Source organism: Apodemus sylvaticus, chromosome 14 (assembly GCF_947179515.1).
Source record: "Apodemus sylvaticus chromosome 14, mApoSyl1.1, whole genome shotgun sequence".
Taxonomy (NCBI): domain Eukaryota; kingdom Metazoa; phylum Chordata; class Mammalia; order Rodentia; family Muridae; genus Apodemus; species Apodemus sylvaticus.
Window position 1 is genome coordinate 87,516,659 of NC_067485.1, and position 26,813 is coordinate 87,543,471.

At 38.9% G+C, this 26,813-nt stretch overlaps 1 protein-coding gene across 2 annotated transcripts in view; it reads left to right on the forward strand.

The window, feature by feature from the left end:
• Positions 1-26,813, forward strand: part of Dip2c (disco interacting protein 2 homolog C) — a 409,010-nt gene that overhangs the window by 243,586 nt on the left and 138,611 nt on the right. For both annotated transcript variants that reach the window (XM_052157069.1, XM_052157070.1), the window contains 2 exons: positions 15,880-16,005; positions 22,436-22,645. In XM_052157069.1, the coding sequence (XP_052013029.1) occupies positions 15,880-16,005; positions 22,436-22,645 (336 nt within the window). The remainder of the gene's footprint in view (positions 1-15,879; positions 16,006-22,435; positions 22,646-26,813) is intronic.

Below are 26,813 nucleotides of genomic sequence, written 5' to 3' on the forward strand. Positions count from 1 at the left end.
GACCACTTTTATTCCATAGTGATCAGATAGGAGGCATGGGATTAGTTCTATCTTTTTATATTTGTTGAGGTCTGTCTTGTGACCAATTATATGGTCGATTTTGGAGAAGGTACCATGAGGTGCTGAAAAAAAGGTATATTCTTTTGTTTTAGGATAGAATGTTCTATATATATCAGTTAAGTCTAATTGGTCCAAAGCTTCAATTAGTTTCATTGTGTCCTTGTTTAGTTTCTGTTTTCCTGATCGGTCCATTGAGGAAAGTGCAGTGTTGAAGTCACCCACAATTATTGTGTTAGGTGTAATGTGTGCTTTGAGTTTTAATAAAGTTTCTTTTATGAAAGAGGGTGCCCTTGCATTTGGAGCATAGATGTTCAGGATTGAGAGTTCTTCTTGTTGTATTTTTCCTTTGACCAGCAAGAAGTGTCCCTCAGAGTCTCTTTTGATGACTTTGGGTTGAAAGTCAATTTTATCTGATATTAAAATGGCTACTCCAGCTTGTTTCCTGAGACCATTTGCTTGTAAAATTGTCTTCCAGCCTTTTACTCTAAGGTAGTGTTTGTCTTTGACCCTGAGGTGTGTTTCCTGTAAGCAGCAAAATGTAGGGTCCTGTTTACGTATCCAGTCAGTTAGTCTGTGTCTTTTTATTGGGGCATTGAGTCCATTGATGTTAAGAGATATTAAGGAATAGTGATTGTTACTTCCTATCATTTTTGACGTTATTTTTTAAATTTGATTGCTTAACTTCTTTTGGGTTTGATGAAAGGTTACTATCTTGCTTTTTTCAGGGTGGAGTTTCCCTCCTTGTATTGGTGTTGTCCTCCTATTATCCTTTTTAGGGCCGGGTTTGTGGATAGATATTGGGTGAACTTGGTTTTGTCGTGAAATATCTTAGTTTCTCCATCTATGGTGATTGAGAGTTTTGCTGGATATAGTAGTTTTGGTTGGCATTTGTGTTCTCTTAGAGTCTGCATGAGATCTGCCCAGGACCTTCTAGCCTTCATAGTCTCAGGTGAAAAGTCTGCTGTGATTCTGATAGGTCTTCCTTTATATGTTACTTGGCCTTTTTCTCTTACTGCCTTTAGTATTCTTTCTTTGTTTAGAACATTTGGTGTTTTGATTATTATGTGACGGGAAGTATTTCTGTTCTGGTCCAGTCTGTTTGGAGTTCTGTAGGCTTCTTGTATATTCATGGGCATCTCTCTCTTTAGGTTAGGGAAGTTTTCTTCCATAATTTTATTGAAGATATTTGCTGGCCCTTTAAGTTGTAAATCTTCACTCTCATCTATGCCTATAATCCTTAGGTTTGGTCTTCTCATTGTGTCCTGGATTTCCTGGATATTTTGGGTTACAAGCTTTTTGCACTTTGCATTTTCTTTAACTGTTGAGTCCATGGTTTCTATGGAATCTTCAGCATCTGAGATTCTTTCTTCTATCTCTTGTATTCTGTTGTTGATATTTGCATCTCTGTCCCCTGATTTCTTCCCAAGGCTTTCTATCTCCAAAGTTGTCTCCCTTTGAGTTTTCTTAGTTGTTTCTACTTCTGATTTTAGATCCTGGATGGTTTTGCTTAGCTCCTTCCCTTGCATGTTTGTGTTTTCCTGTAATTCTTTAAGAGATTTTTGTGTTTCCTCTTTCATGAGCTCAGCCTGTTGACCAAAGTTCTCCTGTATTTCTTTAAGAGATTTTTGTGTTTCGTCTTTCATGACCTCAGCCTGTTGAGCAAAGTTCTCCTGTATTTCTTTAAGTGTTTTTTGCATTTCCTCCTTGTTGGCTTTTGTATTCTCCTGGATTTCTTTCAATGATTTTTGTGTTTCCCTTGCAAGGGCTTCTAACTTTTGATCCATTTTCTCCTCAATGTCCTTCATGTGTTCCTGTACCAGCATCATGACCAGTGATTTTAAATCCGAATCTTGTTTTACTGGTGTGATGGGGTATCCAGGACTTGCTGGTAGAGGAGAATTTGGTTCAGATGTTGCCATATTGCCTTGATTTCTGTTAGTGACGTTTCTGCGTTTGCCTTTTGCCATCTAGCTCTCACTGGTGTTACTTGGTCTTGTCAGTGCTGGACTCACCAGTGCAAGCTGCCCCTTCCCCGTTGGCCTCTGGTGCACAGCTTACACTCTGCACTGCCTATAGACAGGGTGCTGTTGTCCAGGCTGTTCAGATCCCGAAGCAGGCACCTGAAGGCTCCTGCTGGGGCCCGCAGGATTTATTGGAGCACACCGACTTCTCCCAGCTGGCCGCCCGGAAGCCCCCACTAGCCTCTTGAGGGACCTGGAGATGTGGCGGCCACCCAGGCTGATCTGAAGCGGAGAGAGTTGAGCTGGGGGCTTCTGCCTGAGGCCTTGCCCCAGATTGTGTCTGTGGACCAGGTGGAACCCGTGTGCACCCCCAGGGAGCTCCGAAGGTGAATGTTGCTGTGACCTCCCCTGTGCTCCGCTCACTCCGCTGGGCAGCCGATTTCCCCAACCGGGCTGGCGCACACTAGGTTAGCCTTGTCGCCTGGGCCCTGAGTCCAGGCAAACGCCTGGGAGGCCAAGGTCCGAGCAAAGTTCCCCAGGGCTATGTCTGTTATTTGGGTCCGCCAGGTGACCCGGATGGCGGGCGTGCGCGTCCGCGCTCCGCGAAAGCACCGGGAGAGTCTGTTGTGCTAATAACCTCCTGGGCTGGTTGACACACAGATGGCCCACCAAGCCGCCCAGTTCTTGGGGTCAGTCCTGTGCCTTTTGGGGCCTAGACCCCCGTTTTGTTAGCCTCAGGCTACGCTTGTTAGCAGTCTCTGCCCTCCCGAGCACTCTGGCTCCTGTAGGCAAAATGGCGGCGCGTGCACCAGCCGGGGCAAAAAAAAAAAAAACTCCTGGCTGGGTTGGCGCCCCGATGGCCACTCGAACAGCCCAGGGCCTGGGTGCAGGCCAACGCCCGTCTGGCTCAGACCCCTGCGGTGTTGGGCCTAGGATTATGTTTGTGTACCTCAGTCTGACCGATCTCTGGAGCCCGGGATCAAGATGGCGGTGAGTCTCTCCTGACTGGCGGGCAGCCGAGTTCTGAAGTGGCTTCCGTGCAGCGAAAGGCTCCGCAGAACCGCAGTTGCTTGCCGCCCGGCTGGTCAGCGAAGGTCAGTGGTCATGGGCGCAGGGCCTAACTGGACCCTGTGTCGCCTTGGTTCCACCGCTGATGGCCCTTCAGCTGGAGCAGCCACTGCTACCGCCGCCGCCGCCGCCGCCGCCGCCAACAACCCATTTTATCTCTATTCTTTTCCATTATAATCTTCAATTTTAACATGTTTTTCTATATATTTCTTCAATTTTTCTCAGAAATATTTTTCATGTAAATCTTCAATTTTATCAGAAAACGTTTATAATTCCACTTTCAATCAAGTTAGAAATATTTTTATGCCTACCATTTTATCTGTATAATTTTCCATGAAATAGTCAATTTTAATGTGTTTTTCTATATATTTCTTGAATTTTATCAGGATTATTTTCTATATAAATCTTCAATTTTATCAGAAAATGTTTATAATTCCATGTTCAATCAACTTAGAAATATTTTTATGCCTTTCATCTTATCTGTATAATTTTCCATGGTAATCTACAATTTTAACATGTTTTTCTACATTTCTTCAATTTTATCAGAAATATTTTCCATGTAAATCTTCAATTTTACCAGAAAATGTTTTTATAATTCTACTTTCAATCAACTTAGAAATATTTTATGCCTACTATTTTATTTGTATAATTTTCTATAATAATCTTTAATTTTATCATGTTATTCTATTTTTTCTACAATTTTATCAGAAATATTTTGTACCTAAATCTTCGATTCTATCATAAAAAAGAGTTTTATATTCTCTGTTCACTCATTGCTACAGTGGAAATAAGAAGCCCTCTTCTCTGGAAATAGACTCCCCTCAAACACACACACACACACACACACACACACACACACACACACAGTCTTATATGCACCTTCCAGAAGAATCTCACCAAAAAGTGAAGAAAAAAAATCAGACCATGTCCTTTGCCTTCTTAAAATCCTCTGTTTTCTGTTCTACTTAAAATGGGATGTATGTTGTTTGCTATCATACTATACCTCCATCTTCCTTCTCTTGGCCTCTGGTCCTCACTCTCTCAGTCAATGCATTCTGTTTATAGTTTAGTGCCCAGACTCTGTATTCTTCTCTTCTTTAGAAATAATATTTATTTGTAGTCTTCAAAAGTACTTCTCTGGCCTCACAATTCAGACTAGCCACTCTGTGACTCTGGATTATATCTTCCATTAGTTTTCTGCCATAGCTGGTTGTCTTTTGTCTATCTCCCCTTAGAATGTTGCACCATGCAAAGGTCAACATCAATGAAGAGAAATTCAAAACATTTCCACTAAAACCACCCTCTCCATACGTCTTTAATAGCTTTGGCTAGAACAATAAGACAACTAAACAAGAGCAAGGGTGATACAAATAGGTAAAGTATAAGTCAAAATACCTTTATTTGTGATAATAGTATACATAAGTGACCACAAAAATTCCACCAGGAACCTACTGTAGTTGAGAAATACTTTCACGAAATAGCAGGATATAAAGTTAACAAACAAGAGTCCATAGACTTTCTATATAAAAAAGACAAAATGGTAACGAAATCAGGGAAACAGTATCTTTTACAATAGTCTTTATGAAAATGTTTTGGGGGTAACCAAAGTAAGTGAAAGACTTGTATGATAAAAACTTAAAGTGTCTGAAGAAATTGAAGAAGATAGAAAGATTTCCCATGCTCATGGATTAGTAGGATTAATACAGTATAATTTGCTATTCTACAAAAGCAATCTACAGATTCAATGCGATCCCCATCAAAATTCTAACACAATTCTTCACAGAACTCAAAAGGATAGTTTCATCTTCATATGGAAACACATTCACACTGAAAGCTAGCATAGCTAAAACAATCCTAAATGATAAACGCTGCTAGAGATATCACCATCCCCAATCTCCAATTATACAACCGAATTACAGTAATAAAAATAGCATGCTCTTGGCATAAAAACAGACATGTTGATTAATAGAATCAAATTGAAGATCTAGACATAAGTCCACATACCTGTGGGCACTTATTTTTTTTTTATAAAGAGGCTAGAAATACATACTGGAAAAAGCAGCATCTTCAACAAATCGTACTAGTCAAACTGGATGTCTACATGTAGAAGAATGCAGATAGATCCATACTTATCACCTCGCACAAATGGATCAAAGACCTCAACATAAAACTGGATACTGTGAACTTGATAGAAGAGAAGTTGGGGAATATCCTTGACTGGTGCTATAGGAGGAAACATCCTAAAGAGAACACCTGTAACATAGACACGAAGATAAGCAATCAATAAATGGGACCTCATGAAACTGAAAAACTTGTGTAAGGCAAAGAATACCATCATTCAGACAAAGCATCAGGCTATAGAGTGGGAAAAATATTTACCAATTCTACATCTAATAGAGGACTAATATCTAAAATACGTTAAAAAGAAACTCAAGAAACCAGATATCAAAAAAACTGAATAATCTAAATAAAAAAATAGGTATAGATCTAAGCAGAGAATTTTCAAAAGAGGGAACACAACTGAGACACAGTGACTGAGAAGCACTTAAATTTCATGCTTAGTTATAAGGAAAGTTAAAATTAAAACTACTTTGAGATTTTTATCTTACACCAATCAGAATAGCCAGGATCAATAAAACATATAAGAGCTGGTGAAGATGTGCAGTAAGGGTAACACTCATCCATTGCTGGTGGGATTAAAAGCTTGTAAAGCCATTGTGGAGATCAGTATGTTTGTTCCTTAGGAATCTGGGAATACATCTACTTCAGGGTATAGCCTGGCATTGTGATGGTTTGAATAGCAACTGCCTACCCCCCATGGAATCATTTATTTGAATGCTTATTCACTTAGTAGTGGAACTCATTGATAGCATTAGAAAGATTTGGAAGTATGGCCTTGTTAGAAGAAGTGTGTCAGTAGGCTTTGAGGTTTGAAATGCTTATACCAGGCTCTCTCTGCCTTTGGATCGGGAGAGATCTCTAAGCTACTGCTCCAGCATCATGCCCACCATGCCTGCTATTTCCACCACCACCATGCTCCCTGCCTTGATGCTACATCTCTGAAACTGTAAGCCCCCAGTTAAATGTTTTCTCTCATAGGAGTTGCAATGGTCATGTTGTCTTTTTACTACAATAAAACAGTGACTACTACAGGCATATCCCCCAAAAGACTATATTTCTACTACAGAGACACTTGTTCTGCCTTGTTCATTGTTGCTTTATTAATAATAGCCAGAAATAGGAAACAAACTAGATACTCATTAGTGTATGAATAAATAAAATGTGATCCAATTATACAATGAAATATTACTCAGCCGTTAAAAATTGAAATCATGAAATTTATTGGTAAATGAATGGAACTAGAAAACAAGCTTATTCTTGATGTGGTCACCCAGAACCCAAAAGATAAACATGGTATGTATTTGCTTCTATGTGCATTTTAGCTATTAAGTCTTTGATAAACAGGCTACAATCCATATAAACCACAGAGGTTAGGTGTTAGGTATTGAGAAAGAGTGTATCCAAGTGTGTGCATGCATGTGTATTGGAGGTGGGGAGCTAGATCTCCCTAAAAAGGGAAAATAAGATAGATAGATGTGAATGTATATGAGTTAGGGAGTAGAACAGGAGGGATCAAAGCAGAAGGGAGAGGGAAGGATTGAGGGTGGGTAAGTGGGGAGGGACAACTAAAACTAAGGGCCATTTCAGGGGTCAAATGGAAGCCTAATATATTAGAAGCACCTTGAAATATGTTCATATGTGAAAGAATCACCAAATAATGGGGGAGACAAAAGCCTTCGTGGACATCTCTTGTTACCAAATGAAACCTCCCGTTCCAGAAATGGGTTACATCTAATTGAATTGTTAGCTGAAGGACTCCTAGGGATATCCCCAAATAACTGAGATTATTTCCAAAGCTATTGGTTGGTCTCCATGAAGTGATGGTAACTGAAGCCAACACCTGCACAACTCATTAGCACACAGATTTCAAGCTGGTGCCTACTTAGAGCCTTTACCCCTCATAACTAGTGTTCATTGTACTGGAAGGTACACTCTTCATGTTACCAGAGGAGAACTGTAAAGACCAACCCAGCTGCAAACTCTTTGATCTACAAGGGTGACCAAGGGTGACTTCCTTGCATGATATGCTAGTATAGTAGGAGCACAAATCGTATAGGAGTAACAAACTGTGCTGGATAGTTTTATGTCAACTTGATACAACTTAAAGTCATCCAAGAGGAGGGAGACTCAATTGAGAAAATGCCTCCAATAACACAGGCATGGTGGTGTATACCTTTAATCCCTGCACTCAGGAGGCAAGTGGATCTCCGTGAGTTTAAGGTCAGCCTGGTCTACAAAGTGATTCCCAGGGCATCCAGGGCTGTTAAAGAAACCCTGTCTTGAAGAACCAAAAAAGAAAATGACTCCATAAGATTGGACTGTAGGCAAGCCTGTAGGGCATTTTCTTAATTAGCTGGAGAGGGGCTTAGCTCATTCTGGTTGGTACCAACCCTGGGATTATGGTCCTGGGTTCTATAAGAAAGAAGGCCGAGCAAGTCGGTAAGTGGCATCTCTTCCTGGCCTCTGCATCAAATCCTGCCTTCACGTTTCTGCTCTGACTTTCTTTGATAATGAAGAGTGCTGTGAAAGTTTAAGCCAGATAAACCTTTTCCTCCCCAACTTGCTGTTTGGTCATGGTATTTTATCGAAACAATAGAAGTCATAGCTAAGGCACCAAGTAACATCTGATTGAATTTAAGGCCCATTCAGTGAGATGTAATCCATCCTTTACTCTGCTGGGGTGGCCAAGAACCTGAGACTAGAGAGGTCAGGACCTGGGCATAATTCAAATACTAGTTTTCTGCTAAAGGAAGGTAACAATAGCCCGCAGCCATATTTGCTGTCTGCAGGGACACAAAAGGATCACTATGTACTGTTAACACCCTGAGCTTTAGATTTCTTGTGATGCAAACTGCCAGGGGTCTGTCTGCACTCAGGAACTGAGCACATAGGCGGTTCATCTGCAAGCCAGTACATCGCAGGACCTGTGTCCTATGTGAGAATCAACAGAGGGAGTGACCCCCACCACAACTTTTTCCCTCCTTAATAGAGCAGACAGAGAACACCTGGTTGACCTTGACAACCTAAGTATAGCATTGCTTGAGACAAGACTGAGAAGGGCTCCAAAGGCACAAAAGAGGAAGCCAGCATATCAGTAATCTGTGCCAGAAGAAACCCAGTCATCCAGTGGTGCAGAGATAATCTTAAAGATCCACAGTAGGTTGAAGCACCAGCCAGTGACAATAAGATCATCTAACCCCTGGGAGAACCAGAGGGCTAAAGGCAAATGTAGGAACGTTACTAACAGAAACCAGGGCATTATGGCAGCATCTGGACCCAATTCTCCAACATTAGCAAGACCTGGATACCCCAACACACCAGAAAAACAAGATTTGGATTTAAAATCACTGGTCATGATGCTAGTACAGGAACACATGAAGGACATACTTAAAGAAATTCAGGAGAAAATGGATCAAAACTTAGAAGCCCTTACAAGGGAAACACAAAAATCATTGAAAGAAATTCAGGAGAATACAAAAGCCATTAAGGAGGAAACGCAAAAAATCACTTAAAGAAATACAGGAGAACTTTGATCAACAGGCAGAAGTCATGAAAGAGGAAACACAAAAATCGCTTAAAGAATTAGAGGAAAACACAAACAAGCAAATGACAGAACTGAGCAAAAATTTCCAGGATCTAAAAACAGAAGTAGAAACAACTAAGAAAGCACAAAGGGAGACAACTTTGGAGATAGAAAACCTTGAGAAGAAATTAGGGACCATAGACACAAATATCAACAACAGAATACAAGAGATAGAAGAAAGAATCTCAGATGCCAAAGATACCATAGAAACCATGGGCTCAACAGTTAAAGAAAATGCAAAATGCAAAAAGCTTGTAACCCAAAATATCCAGGAAATCCAGGACACAATGAGAAAGTCAAATCTAAGGATTATAGGTATTGATGAGAGTGAAGATTTACAACTTAAAGGGCCAGCAAATATCTTCAATAAAATTATGGAAGAAAACTTCCCTAACCTAAAGAGAGAGATGCCCATGAATATACAAGAAGCCTACAGAACTCCAAACAGACTGGACCAGAACAGAAATACCTCCCGTCACATAATAATCAAAACCCCAAATGTACTAAACAAAGAAAGAATACTTAGGGCAGTAAGAGAAAAAGGCCAAGTAACATATAAAGGAAGACCTATCAGAATTACACCAGATTTCTCACCAGAGACCATGAAGCTAGAAGATCCTAGGCAGAACTCATGCAGACTCTAAGAGAACACAAATGCCAGCCGAGACTACTATACCCAGCGAAACTCTCAATTACTATAGATGGAGAAACCAAGATATTCCATGACAAAACCAAATTTACACAATATCTTTCTACAAACCCAGCCCTACAAAGGATAAGAGGGGGAAAACACCATTACAACGAGGGAAACTATACCCTGGAAAGAGCAGGATATTAAGCTTCTTTCATCAAACCCAAAGAGGATAACCACACACATATAAAATTAAAATAAAAAATGTTAGGAAGCAATAACCACTACTCCTTGATATCTCTTAACATCAATGGACTCAATTCCCCAATAAAAAGACATAGACTAACAGACTGGTTACGTAAACAGGACCCAACATTTTGCTGCATACAGGAAACACACCTCAATGTCAAAGACAAAAACTACCTAAGAGTAAAAGGCTGGAAGACAATTCTACAAGCAAATGGTCCCAGGAAACAAGCCGGCATTGCCATTCTAATTTCAGATAAAATTGACTTTCAACCTAATGTCATCAAAAGAGACATGGAAGATCACTACTTGCTGGTCAAAGGAAAAATCCAACAAGAAGAACTCTCAATCCTGAACATCTATGCCACAAATACAAGGGCGCCCTCATTCATAAAAGAAACTTTACTAAAGCTCAAAGTACACATTATACCTAACACAATAATTGTGGGTGACTTCAACACTCCACTTTCACCAATGGACCGATCAGGAAAACAGAAACTAAACAGGGAGACAATGAAACTAATTGAAGCTTTGAACCAATTGGAGTTAAAAGATATATATATATATATATATATAGAACTTTTTTCCCCAAAGCAAAAGAATATACCTTTTTCTCAGCACCTCATGGTACCTTCTCCAAAACAGATCATATAGTTGGTCACAAGACAGACCTCAACAAATATAAGAAGATTGAAATAATACCATGCCTCCTATCAGATCACTATGGTGTAAAAGTGGTCTTTAGTAACAGTAAAAACAACAGAAAGCCCACATACACATGGAAACTGAACAATACTCAATGATACCTTGGTCAAGGAAGAAATAAAGAAAGAAATCAAAGATTTCTTAGAATTTAATGAAAATGAAGGCACAACATACACAAATCTATGGGACACAATGAAAGCAGTGCTAAGAGGAAAACTCATAGCTTTGAGTGCCTCCAAAAAGAAATTCGAGACAGCTTTCACTAGAAGATTAACGGAACAACTGAAATCCCTGGAACAAGAAGAAGCTAATTCACCCAGGAGGAGGAGAAGACAGGAAATCATCAAACTCAGGGCTGAAATCAATCAAGTAGAAACCAAGAGAACCATACAAAGAATCAACAAGACCAAAAGCTGGTTCTTTGAAAAAACAACAAGATAGATAAACCCTTAGCCAGACTAACCAAAGGGCACAGAGAAAGTATCCAAATTAACAAAATTAGAAATGAAAACGGAGATATTACAACAGAAACCAAGGAAATTCAAAAAATCATCAGATCCTACTACAAAAACCTGTACTCAATACAACTGGAGAATCTGGAGGAAATGGACATTTTCTTAGACAGATACCAATTACCAAAATTAAACCAGAATCAAATAGACCATCTAAACAGACCCATAACCCCTAAAGAAATAGAAGGGGTCATAGATAGGCTTCCGACCCAAAAAAACGCACAGGACCAGATGGTTTCAGTGCAGAATTCTATCAGACCTTCAAAGAAGACTTAACACCAATACTCTTCAAACTTTTCCACCAAATAGAAACAGAAGGAACACTACCCAACTCCTTCTTTGAAGCCACTATTACGCTGATACCAAAACCACACAAAGATCCAACTAAGAAAGAGAATTTCAGGCCAATTTCCCTTATGAATATCGATGCAAAAATAATAAATAAAATTCTTGCCCACCGAGTCCAAGAACACATCAAAACGATCATCCACCATGATCAAGTAGGCTTCATCCCAGGGATGCAGGGATGGTTCAATATAAGGAAATCCATAAATGCTATCCACTACATAAACAAACTCAAAGAAAAAAACCACATGATCATTTCATTAGATGCTGAAAAAGCATTTGACAAAATTCAGCATCCTTTCATGCTAAAAGTCTTGGAAAGGACAGGAATTCAAGGTCCATATCTAAACATAGTGAAAGCAATATACAGCAAACCAGTAGCCAACATCAAACTAAATGGAGAGAAACTTGAAGCAATCCCACTAAAATCAGGGACTAGACAAGGCTGCCCCCTCTCTCCATATCTTTTCAATATAGTTCTTGAAGTCCTAGCTAGAGCAACTAGACAACAGAAGGAAGTCAAAGGGATACAAATTGGAAAGAAGTCAAACTATCACTATTTGCAGATGATATGATCGTATACTTAAGTGACCCTAAAAACTCTACTAGAGAACTCCTACAGCTGATAAACAACTTCAGCAAAGTGGCTGGCTACAAAATCAATGCAAACAAATCAGTAGCCTTTATATATTCAAAGGATAAGCAGACTGAGAAAGAAATTAGGGAAATGACCTCCTTCACAATAGCTACAAACAGCATAAAGTATCTTGGGGTGACTCTAACCAAACAAGTGAAAGACCTATATGACAAGAACTTCAGATCTCTGAAGAAGGAAATCAAAGAAGATCTCAGAAAATGGAAAAACCTTACATGCTCGTGGATTGGCAGGATTAATATAGTTAAAATGGCCATCTTGCCAAAGGCAATCTACAGATTCAATGCTATTCCCATAAAAATCCCAACCCAGTTCTTCATAGAGCTAGAAAGAGCAATTCTCAAATTCATCTGGAATAACAAAAAACCCAGGATAGCTAAAACTATTCTCAACAGTAAAAGAACTTCAGGGGGATTCAATATCCTAGACTTTAAACTTACTACAGAGCAATAGTGATAAAAACTGCATGGTATTGGTATAATATCAGGCAAGTGGATCAATGGAATAGGATTGAAGACCCAGAAATGAACCAACACACCTATGGTCACTTGGTCTTCGACAAAGGAGCTGAAAGCATCCAGTGGAAAAAACATAGTCTTTTCAACAAATAGTGCTGGTTCAATTGGAGGTCAGCATGCAGAAGAATGCGCATCGATCCATTCTTATCTCCTTGTACCAAGCTCAACTCCAAATGGATCAAGGACCTCCACATAAAACCTGAAACACTGAAACTAATCGAAAAGAAACTGGGGAAGACCCTGGAGGACATCAGCACAGGGGGAAACTTCCTGAATAGAATACCAATAGCTTATGCTCTAAGATCAAGAATTGACAAATGGGACCTCATAAAACTACAAAGTTTCTGTAAGGCAAAGGACACCATCAAAAGGACAAAACGTCAACCAACAGACTGGGAAAGGATCTTCACCAACCCTAAATCCGACAGAGAGCTAATATCTAATATATACAAAGAACTCAAGAAAGTAGAACCCAGAGAACCAAATAACCCCTTTAAAAAGTGGGGTATGGAGCTAAACAAAGAATTTTCACATGAAGAAATTTGGAGAGCTGAGAAACACCTTAAGAAGTGCTCAACATCATTAATCATTAGGGAAATGCAAATCAAAACAACCCTGAGATTTCACCTCACACCAGTCAGAATGGCTAAGGTCAAAAACTCAGGAGACAGCAGGTGTTGGCGAGGATGTGGAGAAAGAGGAACACTCCTCCACTGTTGGTGGGATTGCAAGATGGTGCAACCACTTTGGAAATCAGTCTGGCGGTTCCTCATAAAACTGGACATGACACTTCCCCAGGACCCTGTTGTACCACTACTGGGCATATATCCAGAGGATTCTTCAGCATGTAATAAGGACACGTGTTCCACTATGTTCATAGCAGCCCTATTTGTAGTAGCCAGAAGTTGGAAAGAACCTAGGTGTCCTTCAATGGAGGAATGGATACAAAAATGTGGTATATTTATGGAGTACTATTCAGCCATTAGAAACAATGAATTCATGAAATTCTTAGACAAATGGATGGAGCTGGAGAACATCATACTAAGTGAGGTAACCCAGTCTCAAAAGATCAATCATGGTATGCATTCACTGATAAGTGGATATTAGCCTAGAAACTTTGAATACCCACGACATAATCCACAAATTAAATGATGTCCAAAAAGAATGGAGGAGTGGCCCCTGGTTCTGGAAAGACTCAGTGCAAGAGTATAGGGGAATTCCAGAACAGGGAAGTGGAAGGGGTTGATGGAAGAACAGGGGGAGGGAAGAGGGCTTATGGGACTTGCGGGGAGTGGGAACCCAGAAAAGGGGAAATCATTTGCAATGTAAATAAAAAAATAAAATAAAATAAATTTTTAAAAAAGGAAGGTAACAATAAAGTGATGCTCAGGAATCATTAAAGAAGCTTCCCTTGCAGTGGATAGAACAAAACCATACCTACAGTGTGACAATGTGCAGAGTGAGACACCTAGGATTGCTCAGTCTTAATGGGACTCCTCATCAGTTCTTCTCCTCAGAGCTCAAGAAAACCTGTGGAAGAGAAGGCAGAAAGATTGTAGAGCTAGCGGGGATGGATGACACTAAGAAAACTAGCCCTTCCAACCGCAGTAGGACATATGTACATGTGAACTCCCATGCCCAGCAGCAGATGGCCAACACAAAACAAACTCAGTGGATTTGTAGGGGTTCTTTGTCTGGACATATTTTTCTTTTATTTTTATTAGTCTTTGTGTATCTATTATAGTTTCTGGTGTATTTTATGGGATTTCTGTTTAAAGTGTGCATTTCTGCATCTGTATATGTTTCTTATGCTTTTTCTTTGGCTTTTTTTCCATCTGCTTTTTTTGACTTATTCTGTTCTGTTTTTTTATTAGATATTTTCTCTATTTACATTTCAAATGTTATCCCCTTTCTTCGTTTCCCCTCTGAAAACCACCTATCCAATCCCCCTTTCTCTCTAACCCACCCACTCCCACTTCCCTGTCCTGGCAGTCTCCCCCCCCCCCAACTGGGACATTGAGAGCCTTCACAGGACCAAGGGCCTTTCCTTTCATTGATGTCCAACAAGGCCATCCTCTGCTATATATGCGGCTGGAGCCATGGGCCCCTCCATGTTTACTCTTTGGTTGGTGGTTGAGTCCCTGGGCGCTCTGGGGCAGGGGTTTGATTGGTTCATAGTGTTGTTCTTCCTATGGGGCTACAAACTCCTTCAGCTCCTTGGGTCCTTTTTCTAGCTCCTCCATTGGGAATCCTGATCTCAGTCCATTGCTTAGCTGTGAGCATCCACTTCTGTATTTGCCATGAACTGGCAGAGCCTCTCAGGAGACAGCTATATCAGGCTTCTGTCAGCAAGTACTTGTTGGCATACACAATAGTGTCTGGGTTTGTTAACTGTATATGAGATGGATCCCCAGAAAGCAATATACAGCAAACCAGTAGCCAGAGTCTGTTCCTTTTTTTTTTTATCTTATTATTTTTTAGATACCTATTTGTATTCTTGTGTACGTGTGTGTGTGTGTGTGTGTGTGTGTGTGTGTGAGAGAGAGAGAGAGAGAGAGAGAGAGAGAGAGAGAGAGAGAAACAGAGACAGAGACAGAGAGACCCAGAGAGAGAGAGAGAGAGAGAGAGAGAGAGAGAGAGAGAGAGAGAGAGAGAGAGAGAGAGAGAGAAGAGAGGGACAGAGAGGGGCAGAGATAGACATAGAGATAGAGAGAGAAGATAGCCAGTCAGGAGGATCTGGGAGTTGGAGAGGAAAACCTCAACTAGAATAAATTTGTATGGAAAAATCTATTCTCGATAAAAATATGGGTTATACCTTATAGCTGTTATATCTAAATTATCAAATAATTTATCAAAAAATTTCTGCAGAGTTTAAAAAAGAGAAAAGAAAATTGCTGCATGAAACTCAGTGCTTGCTTCTATCTTGTTAGCCCAAGTCCTTTGTAAGATGCTGTCTTACACTGTAGCATTCATTCAGGTTAGGGATATAGTTCCATGTTAAAGTTTTTGTCCAGCCTATGCAGCACTTTCGCTTTCATCCCAAGCCATGGGAAGAGAAAACAGAATTGGCCTTCAGTAATATCTATGGAAATGATATTATGGATTAATACTTATAAAATGTTTAATGAAGTGTCTGGATTGTGGCTTACACTTCCTGACTGTAGTGAGTTATGAGGAATACATAGCTCTGCTAGCAGTATATTGGAAGGAATTACCAAGCTTGGGCAAGTGGCTTATAAAGCCACAAGCATTTTGGCACCAAAATTTTGTTTACATACATTCAATTCGAGTAAAGTAAATTAATCGCTGTATCTTTCAACTGGGAATTTCATTCTGGTGCTTTCCTTTACCCATTTATTTCTGAGCTTAGGTACAAAGATCTAATGTACTACAGGGACACAGGGTTAGATGGTGGCTCTGGTCTTAGGACTTTGGTCCAAATGATGGAATAATTGGGGTCTCTCTTGGTTTCAGATGTTCATACAGAAGCTGTCCAGGCAGCTCTTGCTAAACACAAAGAAAGGAAAATGGCAGTACCTATGCCTTCCAAACGAAGATCCCTGGTTGTACAGACCTCCATGGATGCCTACACTCCTCCAGGTGAGCAACAGCTTCAATATTTCTGCTTCTTACATGTGTGCCAGCAACTATCTTAAAATTTGTTAAGTCAGAGTACAATCCAGTGGGTCTCCATCACAGCATTCTCATCCTCCTCAGTGTCTTCATGGTCCCCATGCCTCTGATCATCCCTTTCATTCTCCATTTATCACTCGCTCCCTTTTATGTCACACATATCCCTTTGCTCTTTATTGTCCCCGTCTCTTTAGATCTTATCCTCTCCTCTTATAAGTCCTTCTCCTCTTTCAAGGGACACACACACACACACACACACTATCTAGATCCTAAAGGTGGATAGGAACATACAGGTTCGTCTCTAAGTAGTGTGGTTTATTTCTGTAATACAATGAACTCTCTTTACTCCTTCCATTGTCTTGCAAATGTCATTATTTTATTGATTTTTTTTCTTTGCACCTGAATAAAAGCCTATTGTATGTATCTAACCACATAGTCTTTGTTCACTCATTTCTTGAAGAATATACATAAGTTGATCATATAACCTGGCTCCTTTGACTTGTGCAAGAGTGTCTGCAGTATGTTGACATAGATTGCTTCAGGTATAAGTCCAGGAGGTAACAATTTTGTTACCACACTCTAAAAATAGCTTCTGAGTAACTTGTTAGGGAAAATTTTGACATCATTATGTTTGTACCTGTATTAATAAGTGTTTTAGACTTTTCATCAACACTCATTATAATTACTCAAAGCCTTATGAAAGTTTATTTAATTATTTATCTGTATAGAGTATATTTCATTTTTTAGTTATAACTGAAGTTAGATCTTTCTTCTGCTAGACAGGTATATGCATATTGTTAAATCTTTTAAATACTAATATGCTATATTATTGTATTTTGGAAGAAGTCAAGTGAAATGGTCAATTAGTTGAGATGGTATCATGAAACAGGAGTCACTGGGTATTACTTGTGGAGTGTGAGTAATTTAAATTTAAAATACAATATTTTAACTTTAACCGGTTTCACATTCCTCACCTCTGCTGTTGTAGTGTGAAAACAGCCGTTGTGGTATGTCAGTAAATGGAAGTACTGTAGTCCAGTAAAAGTTTACAAAAACAAGCAGTAGGCATAATTTGGTCCACAGACAAACTTAACTCTTCATCTAAAATGATTGAAAGTAATGGCATGCTTATTTTCTTTCTTCCAAATTACTGTGTTGTAGGTGACTAGTAAAATAGTTGTTGCTGTATGGTTTATTTTAAAAGGCTGACATATGTCCCAGGAAAGTTAAGAAGCATGATATGTGCTTGCCTGTGGTGAAGGCTTTCTAGCTATGCTCCAATAGGGTAGATAACATCTTATTACAATGAGTGTAAGAGAGAGATCCTTGGGAAGACAGGGAGCCAAAACACTTGACTGGTCTCACTTTGATAACAGCATACTCCCACAGGAACAAAGAAGGTCCTGTGTAAATTCCTGTTTCCATCTAGTAGCACTTAATCTTTGTACCCAAAGAGCTCAGGAGCTCTTTTTAGTAATTGAGAGTTTTAGAGGATTTGTACTAGTTTCTTACCTATAAGATCATACCATCTATGAATAAAGACACTTCTTTTTAGATTGGGGTGTTTATAATTAGTTTTATCAGTCTGTTTCACTGGCTATAACCTTCTAAATAAGGTTGACTAGAAGCGATAAGGATTTCTTTGCCTCGTTCTCAGCTTTAGGAGGAATGTTCTTAGTCATTTACTAGTAAATGTAAATCTAAGTATGGATTTTTACTGATAGACTTTCAACAGTTTGAAGAAATATTCCTTGTATTCTTAGTTTGTTGAATGTTATTACCTTGATGTTATCAAATACTGGTGCTAAAGGATTCCACATGTTTTCATTCCTTTACTGTATTAGGAACATTAATTCACCTTTAAATACTAACTTTAACTTTCATTGTGGGCTTTAGTGTCCAGTTTTAGCCTCCACTTGTGATAGTGTATCATCCGTCCTGTATTTTGCTTGTTTAGTTAACTAATATTTTGTGGAGGATTTTGTGTCTGTGCCCACATGGATGTTATGCTATCATTTTATCTTGAAAGGTGGTAGAGCTGTTGTAAGAAATGAGAGATTGACTAGGAAGGGGTGTATGCAGAATTCGTGGGTAGAAGCTTGCACATGTCATTGATGTACTCATTTACATACCTCTCAGTCTTAAAAATAAATATATAAAACAGTTAAGATTCATCTATATCAATAATGTTATATAAAATTATATGCTAAAGGGAATTTTCTAATATTTTTAACAAAAATGTAGAGAACATAGGTAGTGTAGCTATTCTTAATGGTTCTGTTTCTGTTCTTTCCTGTTATATATTTCTGAGCTCTCTTGTTTCTTATTATATCACCTAACTCATCTCTTGATGGGATCCCAAGTTATTCTTACCCTGAGATTAGATGCCGAACACTACAGTCATTCATTAACCCATTGCTGCCAACTGAACGCATATTGAATGAAAATACACCTATTAGTTTTCATGAATAATGTACATATTCCTTAGATTATCTCTCTTTTTCATATAGAAAGATAAGCCAACTAAATATGGGAACATTTTTTAGCATATGAATGCTATAAAATAAGTAGATTTTATTGAGCATAAAATATGATATTATGAATATGTACCAAGATCTAGAGAAGATAAGGTATGTGTACTTTAAAGTAATTTCTTCATGAATGGCCATTTCTTCATTAAAATCTCAAAATTCGAGGAGCCTTGTGGGTATGTTGTTCTTATTTTTAAGCCTAAAAATAGTTCATAGTTCAGATAATTAGTCTGAAGGACTCACAGCAACGCTATTTGTAAACATGTGGAAGCAGCTCAAGCACGTCTTAAGAAATGGTGCCCCATTCTATATCTTCATGTATATGTACAAAGAAGATACTGCCTTCTTCCCAAACAGTTATACTGAGAAAGTCAAGTATCTTTGCCTAGGTGCAATGTCCAGATAAATTTCCTATAGCATACTTAAGGCATTTTAGTTATGAAACTTAATACATATAAAAACTGTATTTGGCCAACACAAAAGTGAAACCACACTGTAGAAAAAACAATAAAGTAATCTTCTTTCAACAAACCCAAAAGAAGATAGCCACACAAACAGAAGAATTTCACCTTTAACAAAGAAGGTAACAGTAAGCAACAATAACTTTTCCTTAATATCTCTTAATATCAATGGTCTCAATTCCCCAATAAAAAGACATAGACTAACAGACTGGATCTGTAAATAGGACACAATATTTTGCTGCATACAATAAACACATCTCAGTGACAAAGGCAGTCACTACTTCAGAGTCAAAGGCTGGAAAACAATTTTCCAAGCAAATGGTCCCAAGAAACAAGTTGGAGGGGCCATTTTTATACTGGATAAAATTGACTTTCAACCAAAAGTTGTCAAAAAAAGGTAAAGAGGGACACTTCATACTAGTCAAAGGAAAAGTCTACCAAGTTGAACTCTCAATTCTGAACATCTGTGTTCCAAATCAAAGGGCACCCACATTCATAAAAGAAACTTTACTAAATCTCAAAGCACACATTGCACCCCACACAATAATAGTGGAAGACTTTAATACCCTACTCTCAACAATGGGCAAATCATGGAAACAGAAACTAAACATAGACACAATGAAATTAACTGAAGTTATGGACCAAATAGATCTAACAGATATTTATAGAACATTTCATCCTAAAGCAAAAGAATATAACTTCTTCTCAGCACCTCATGGTACCCTCTCCAAAATTGACCATGTAATTGTTCACAAAACAGGACTTAACAGATACAGAAATATTGAAATTATTCCATGCACCTTATCAGATCATCACAGCTTAAGGCTTGTCTTAGGTTCAAACAAAAACAATGGAAAACACACATACGTGTGGACTTTGTATAGTGCTCTTCTCAATGATAGCCTGGTCAAGGAAGAAACAAAGAAAGATATTAAACACTTTTTAGAATTTAATGCAAATGAAGACACATCATACCAAACTTATGGGACACAATGAAAGCAGTGCCAAGAAGAAAACTGATAGCTCTAAGTGCCTCCAAAAAGAAAATGAAGAGAGCTTACACTAGCAGTTTGGTGCACCTGAAAGCTCTAGAACAAAAAGAAGCAAACACACCCAAGAGAAGTAGAAGGGAGGGCTGAAATCAACCAAATAGAAACAAAAAGAACTATATAAAGAATCAACAAAACAAAGAATCAACAAAACCAGGAACTGGTTCTTTGAGAAACTCAACAAGATAGATAAACCCCTAGCCAGACTAACCAGAGGGCACAGAGGTACCACCCAAATTAATAAAATCAGAAATGAAACGGGAGACATAACAACAGAACCGTGGAAATTCAAAAAAATCATCAGATCCTATTACAAAGAGCTTATACTCAACAAAATTTGAAAATCTGGATGAAATTGACAACTGTCTAGATACATACCAGATGCCAACGTTAAAACAGGATCAGATAAACCATAAGTCCCATAAGTCCTGAGGAAATAGAAGAAATTGTTAATAGTCTCCCATCAAAAAAACCTCAGGACCAGATTTTAGTGGGGAATTCTATCAGATCTTCAAAGAAGACCTAACACCAATACTCTTCAAACTATTCCATGAAATAGAAACAGAAGGAACACTACCCAACTCATCCTACGAAGCCACAATTACGCTGATACCAAAACCACACAAAGATCCAACAAAGAAAGAGAACTTCAGACTAATTTCCCTTTTGAAATATACTTCCCTTATGCAAAAATACTCAATAAAATTCTTGCCAACCGAATCCAAGAACACATCAAAATGATCATTCACTATGATCAAGTAGGCTTCATCCCAGGGATGCTGGGATGGTTCAATATACGGAAATCCACCAATGTAATCTACTACATAAACAAACTCAAGGAAAAAACCACATGGTCATTTCTTTAGATGCTGAAAAGGCTTTTGAAAAAAATTCAGCATCCCTTCATGATAAAAGTCTTGGAGAGTTCAGGAATTCAAGGCCCATACCTAAACATACTGAGAACAATATACTGCAAACTGGTAGCCAGTATCAAACTAAATGGAGAGAAACTTGAAGCAATCCCACTAAAATCAGGGACCAAATAAGGCTGCCCACTCTCTCCCTATCTCTTCAATATAGTCCTTGAAGTCCTAGCCAGAGCAATTAGACAATTAAAGGAGGTCAAAGGTATATAAATGGAAAGGAAAAAGTCAAAATATCACTATTTTCAGATGATATGATTGTATACTTAAGCGACCCCAAAACTTCCGCCAAAGAAATCTTAAAGCTGATAAACAACTTCAGCAAAGTGGCCAGATATAAAATTAGCTCAAACAAATCAGTAGCCTTCTTCTACTCAAAGGATATATAAGCTGAGAAAGAAATTTTGGAAATGATACCCTCCACAACAGTCACAAATAATATTACATACCTTGGTATGACTCTAACCAAGCAAGTGCAAGATCTGTATAGCAAGAACTTCAAGCCTCTGAAGAAAGAAATTGAAGAAGATCTCAGAAGATGGAAAGATCTCCCATGCTCATGGATTGGCAGGATTAATATAGTAAAATTGGCCATCTTGCTGAAAGCAATCTACAGATTCAATGCAAACCCCATCAAAATTCCAAATCAATTCTTCATAGAGCTAGATAGAGCAATTCTCAAATTCATCTGGAATAACAAAAAAACCCAGGATAGCAAAAACTATTCTCCACAACAAAAGATCTCCTGGGGGGATCACCATCCCTGACCTCAAGCTCTACTACAGAATAATAGTTATAAAAACTGTTTGGTATTGGTATGGAGCAGGTAGATAGATAAATGGAATAGAAGACCCAGAAAAGAACCCACACACCTAAGGTCACTTGATATTTGACAAAGGAACTAAAAACAACCAGTGTAAAAAAGACAGCATTTTTAACAAATGGTGCTGGATCAACTGGAGGTCAGCATGCAGAAAAATGCAAATAGACCCATTCTTATCTCCTTGTACAAAGCTCAAATCCAAGTGGATCAAGGACCTACACATAAGACCAGACATGCTGAAGCTTATAGAGCAGATAGTGGGGAAGAACCTTGAACACATGGGCACAAAGGGAGATCAGGAGTGGGAGGTGGGGAGAGTGGGTTAGGTAGAGGGGCATATACATGGAGGCAGGGGGTGGGAGGAGGGGTTGGGAGTTTTTGGGGAGGGGGAACCGAGAAAGGTTTTAGCATGTGAAATGTAAATGAAGAATATATTCAATTAAAAAACAAAACACTGTATTTGGAGAGCTGAATAAGTTTTCAAGAATGTTTGAAGCCAAAAGCAATTATTCTGAAGCGAGTCTCTTGTAGTGTGTGGAAATGGGCTGAGACTGAGGGGTGGCCATCTTTGCTACACTGTTTAACAAGTAAAATCTCTTCTTGAAAACAGATACCTCTTCCGGTTCAGAAGATGAAGGCTCAGTGCAGGGTGATTCCCAGGGAACACCCACTTCTAGCCAGGGCAGCATCAACATGGAGCACTGGATCAGTCAGGCCATCCACGGCTCTACCACATCAACAACCTCCTCCTCCTCCACTCAGAGTGGGGGCAGTGGGGCCGCACACCGGCTGGCAGATGTCATGGCCCAGACACACATAGGTGAGTGAAGCTAGTTTGCTTTTGTCATTGTCTGAGTTAGCACAGAGTGTTGGTTTGTTCTCTCAGAATGCTCTGGTTATTGATTCCGATGGATCCCCGGAAAAACTCTTCAGATTTTGGGTTGCTTCACTAGACTAAACATTTCTGAAACTCTTGCTTATGTTTATTCAATACCTCAATCTCTTGTAGCAAGAATTCTGCCAGCTTTGTGTTGGTGTTAGAATGCATCAAAAAAATGCATCTTGTTCATTAGGAAAGCTTGCAGCCATATCCAATCACATGTTTGTGTTTTATAAACTAGTCAATGAAATTTTGTAGTGTTGGTCAAGACAACAGATTATAAAGTATACTTACTGTTATTTGGGGAGGGTTTCATTTGAGGAACTCGGAGGACTTAATGATTTCTGCCAAATGCATTCCAATTATTTAGGTGCTTGAAACTATTCTGCATGTAGACTCTAAAATGAGGAAGGTATGTAGATAAGAAAAAGTAGAAGATGGGCTACGAAGGTGGCCCAGCGGAGTTAAAAGCACACACTCCTCTTGCAGAGAACCTGGGTTTTGTTGCCAGCACAAACACTCAACTGTTCACATCTGCCTGTAACTCCAGGCAATCCAGCAGCCTCTCTGGCCTCTTCAGGCAGCCAGACTCACACGATTCTATCCTCAGATTCATATACATAATGAAAAATAAAAATCTAAAACGCAAAGACCAGAGGCACGGCTGTGGGGCATCTGAAAACAGTTTAGAAACCGAGGCAAGTAATAATTAGAGGGAATATGTGTTAGATGAGTAATTGTGGGTATTTTCATATGAAATATGTGAATGATGTTACCATTTCCAGCCTTGTGCTTGTTACTTACTGTACCCCAGTCTAGTCCTCACTGTCAGGGCAGAGATAGGACTTCTAGATCTGTTCTCTTCCATTGTTTTCTGTGGATTTAGATGCTTACAGTTCAGAGGTTTTCACAAGGTAAATGGTCTTTCTATGATGTAGGCCAAGTAGAGGAAGAGTCAGGTACTTGGAGGCAGTTGCATATCAAACTGTCATCCAAACTGAGACTATGAGATAGAAATGCAGTCCTCTCAAACCACACCTGCATTACTATGGAATTACCTTCCATCAGGAAGCAGGAAATGGAATGAATGAATTAAACATGCCACAATCAGTTCACATACTCAGAATGTGGATCTTTAACTACTTGATGGGCAGGTAACGTAATTTCAAACTGACATTTTAAGCTTCACCTCAGTTGAACTCAGTGTACAAAGTTAAAAAACTTTGTTAAAAGCATTGACCTTTTTCATCTACAAAATGTGTTTGCTGGTCCGTTGCCTGAAGAGCAGCATCTGCTTTGAGTTTCCCCATTAACCACCTCTGGGTTTTTGAAGTCACTTATCAGTGAAGGGGGAAAATGGGAACCATAATTTCTTGCCCTTGTACCTCTTAGAACTATTGCAAATAAAAGGAGAAAATAGTAACATCCTGAGTAAGTTTTTAAAGTGGTATTACTTCAGTTTATCACATTTTGAAGAAAATTACCAGTTAATGTTACTAATAACTTCCATTTGAAATATCAGAAAATTAAACATTGTGTATAAATGTCACTATTAGATATTTTAGACAACACAATGTATTGCTTATTGGAGCTTAGGACGACTGCTGAGGCTGTCAGCTGTCCATGGTACCTGAGCAGAGACTTTAACCACCAACAGGGCCACATGAAAGTCTTTATAGTCTCTGATTTTGTTCTTTTTAGAAGGTTCTCAGAATCTTACTAAGAGGAGATCCTCCAAGTCCCTGGCTCTTCTCTACTTGGCTCCATGATAGAAAGACCTTACTGTATCTCTAATCCAAGCAGTTGACCTTGTGAAAACCCCTTACCATTGGACTGTTTAAGCATCGTAATCCACAAAACAATGGAAGAGCACTAGATGTCCTACTTCTGCCCTGAGAGTGAGGACTAGACTGGGCTACCGTAAAAATCTTAATGTTTTTGAACAAATTAACCACTGCCTTTGGCTTTCCCTTTGTGAGTTTACACTTGGAATACTTGAGGAAATTATAGCATGCAGAATTAAATTTATCCAAACTATAAAAAGGTTGCATTACTCATACACACCAAGGCTCAGTGTAGCCTAAATATAACTCCTGAGTTTGTGACATTTCAGTAATTTCTCATTTGGCGCAAGGATAAGTTCCTAGAATATCTGGGACTTAATCTATAGAAATTGTCACTTTTAAAGCAATGGCAAGATAATAAAATTATGAAAATCAGAGTACTTCATTCAAGAGACAAAGGCAGAAGAAAGGCAAAGTTGGCGGCACTTGGCCGTTTTCTGAGATAATCAAAAGCTTTAGAACAAGAAAATAGCAAAATAGGGTAAATATATGCCTCCCTGTATAAGTATGCACGTTTGATAAAGCTCGAGTCAAAATAAACTACCAAATCACATATGATCCCATTGCGCAAGTTGCTTCCTGTAGAGCCAGAAGAGACTTCTTTTGCACTCAGGAAAGAAAAGCCAAGAGATAGCCATGCAGTCTCTCCCAAAATGGGCATTCTTCTATTCTTTGGTTCAAGCAAAATCTCAAATCCCTGTATTTTTTTCCTGCAAATTTTATTGAGCATATGTCTAAGACATCCTCCATGTATTTTGGTAAGCCAGGCTGGCTTACTATAGGATAAAAACATTCTACTCTGAGCTCTCATTTTACTTTTTCCTGTGGCGCGTGCTGTGTATATGGCAAAGTCTGCTTGTTACTCTACATCTGAAGCAAAGCCTCGAACCTGACAGTGCTGAGTTCTGAGACTATAGAATGCTAGAACAAAGGGGCAGGCTGATGTCCTCATTGCAGTACTGATGGACTAATCCACTGTCTGAGTTGCTGGCCTTCTCTCCATCACCATAACCAGAACTTGTTTCCTTGGCATTAAACCTAGGGTACCACTGGGGCACACCCCAACTCAGAGTGACCTGGCTCATTCATTGTAATTATGAAAGTATTTACTAAGAATTATAAAGCTGGGCATTTTAGCTTAGTATTTGCTTTTTGTGGCTTATTCCATCTTACATACAGCAAAATAAAAGAAAATTAAAAACTCTAAAGAACTTTAGTTAGAAATGAAGGGGTTATTGCTCTGTAAAATTTTATCAGTGTGAAAAGTTGAGAAATGTAACTTAGTCTAGCCAGTATGTTTACTAAAATGAGCTTAAACTCAGTAATATGTATTTGAAAATGTTGAGTAAAATATAGGACTTAGGTCACATAAGTAGGGAAATTGAACACACTCACTGTATTAATATAGCTGTATAGTAAGAACTAAGAACAAAGCACAACAGATAGCATTATGTTATACATTGAAAAGCAGAGTGTATACATGCATTTTTCTTGATTTTAAGCCTCTGTAATCTTTTGATAATGCCTTCATCTGACAACAATGTCTCAGAGTATGCTGAGAATGTATTTTTAATTAACCCAATCTTTATAAAAGTAATTGCTTTTCCAAAAATGTTTTAGAATTCAGTTGACATGAATGCTGCTTTCAATACACACTGTTTGCATTACTGAATTCTCATAAAAATTCTTTTATTCTACTAAGAAGATAACAAGTTGAGCTGGGAAGATATCTCACTTGGTAAACGCTTGCCATGCAGGCATCAGGACCCGAGCTTGGCTCTCCACCAGCCGTGTAATAGAGCTGGGTCTGTAGCCCCTGTCTGTAATGCTTGTCCTAGTGAGTCAGAGAGATTCCCAGAGCTTATTGACCAGCCAGTGTGGAAAAATGCTGAGTTCCTGCTCAGTTAGTGACCCTGTATTAGTGTATGTACTGGGTTCATTAGAATGGCTAGCAGGCTGTGGTTCAGCTAGTCCAACAATGGCTATCTGGCAAGTCGAAAGTTAAGAAATCCAGTAGCTCAGACCAGGAGGCTAGATATCTCAGGTGGTGTTTATAAGTCAGAATTGGATGAAGTGGATGCTAATGCTACTGACGGAATGAACTTGCCAATGAGATCAAAGAAACCAGGGAAGAGCAAAGCCTTTTTCCTCTGTATCCTTTATTTAGGCTACCACCAGAAGGTGTTGCCTAGCCTAAAGGTGGATCTTCCCACCACAGAAGATACGGATTAAAGATGTGTCTTCCCATTTCAAATGATCTAATT